Source organism: Mandrillus leucophaeus, unplaced genomic scaffold (genome assembly GCF_000951045.1).
Source record: "Mandrillus leucophaeus isolate KB7577 unplaced genomic scaffold, Mleu.le_1.0 Scaffold29, whole genome shotgun sequence".
NCBI classification, from domain to species: Eukaryota; Metazoa; Chordata; class Mammalia; order Primates; family Cercopithecidae; genus Mandrillus; species Mandrillus leucophaeus.
The window spans coordinates 4,032,166-4,032,737 of NW_012103031.1; the positions used below are offsets into that span (position 1 = coordinate 4,032,166).

At 52.8% G+C, this 572-nt stretch overlaps 1 protein-coding gene across 1 annotated transcript in view; it reads right to left on the minus strand.

Annotated features, from left to right (window-relative positions):
* Positions 1 to 246: 246 nt before the first annotated feature.
* The window catches only part of LOC105543772 (chromosome unknown open reading frame, human C7orf26), a 25,408-nt gene continuing 25,082 nt past the window's right edge, over positions 247 to 572 (minus strand). The window contains exon 5 of the mRNA XM_011985849.1: positions 247 to 405. Coding sequence (XP_011841239.1) covers positions 362 to 405 — 44 coding nt within the window. The 3' untranslated portion in view covers positions 247 to 361. The remainder of the gene's footprint in view (positions 406 to 572) is intronic.

Genomic DNA, 572 nt, shown 5'->3' on the forward strand with positions numbered 1-572 from the left:
GGCCAAGCACTGGCAGAGTGCTCTAGGGCTGTGGCTCAGCCAGACTTTCCAAATGGTTGTGCAGTTCACAGTGTCACCAACAGAGGGCCCCCTGCGCCACACCCACCACTCAACAACTCGACAGGTGCACGCTCACTAGGGACTGGCCTCTTTCAGGGACTTCCAGCATGATGACCGTTTTTCGGGTTTACTTTCTACTTGAGTTCTGTTCACGGGCGTTATCTGATCGTATCCACGCCCCACTTCTCATCATGTCCTTACCGGGCTCTCCCCAAAGAACCCAGGACAAAGGGGTTCACCCTGTCTTGCCTCCCTCCACCCTGCCCCAGCAAGCTGGCCCAGCTAGGAGTCTTGAGGATACTTACTTATTATGGGGTAGCCTGGAGCACAAGGTTCTCAGGTCATCTGCAATTAAGGACATATAAGATTAACGAACATACTGGAGATAACATGGGGAAATACACACTGGTATTCTTTGTAAGGACGCTAGCAAGACAGCAGGAGTGCCTCATACTACATTTCCCTAGCGTCATTTAGAAACTGAGTCCGGCCGGGCGCGGTGGCTCAAGCCT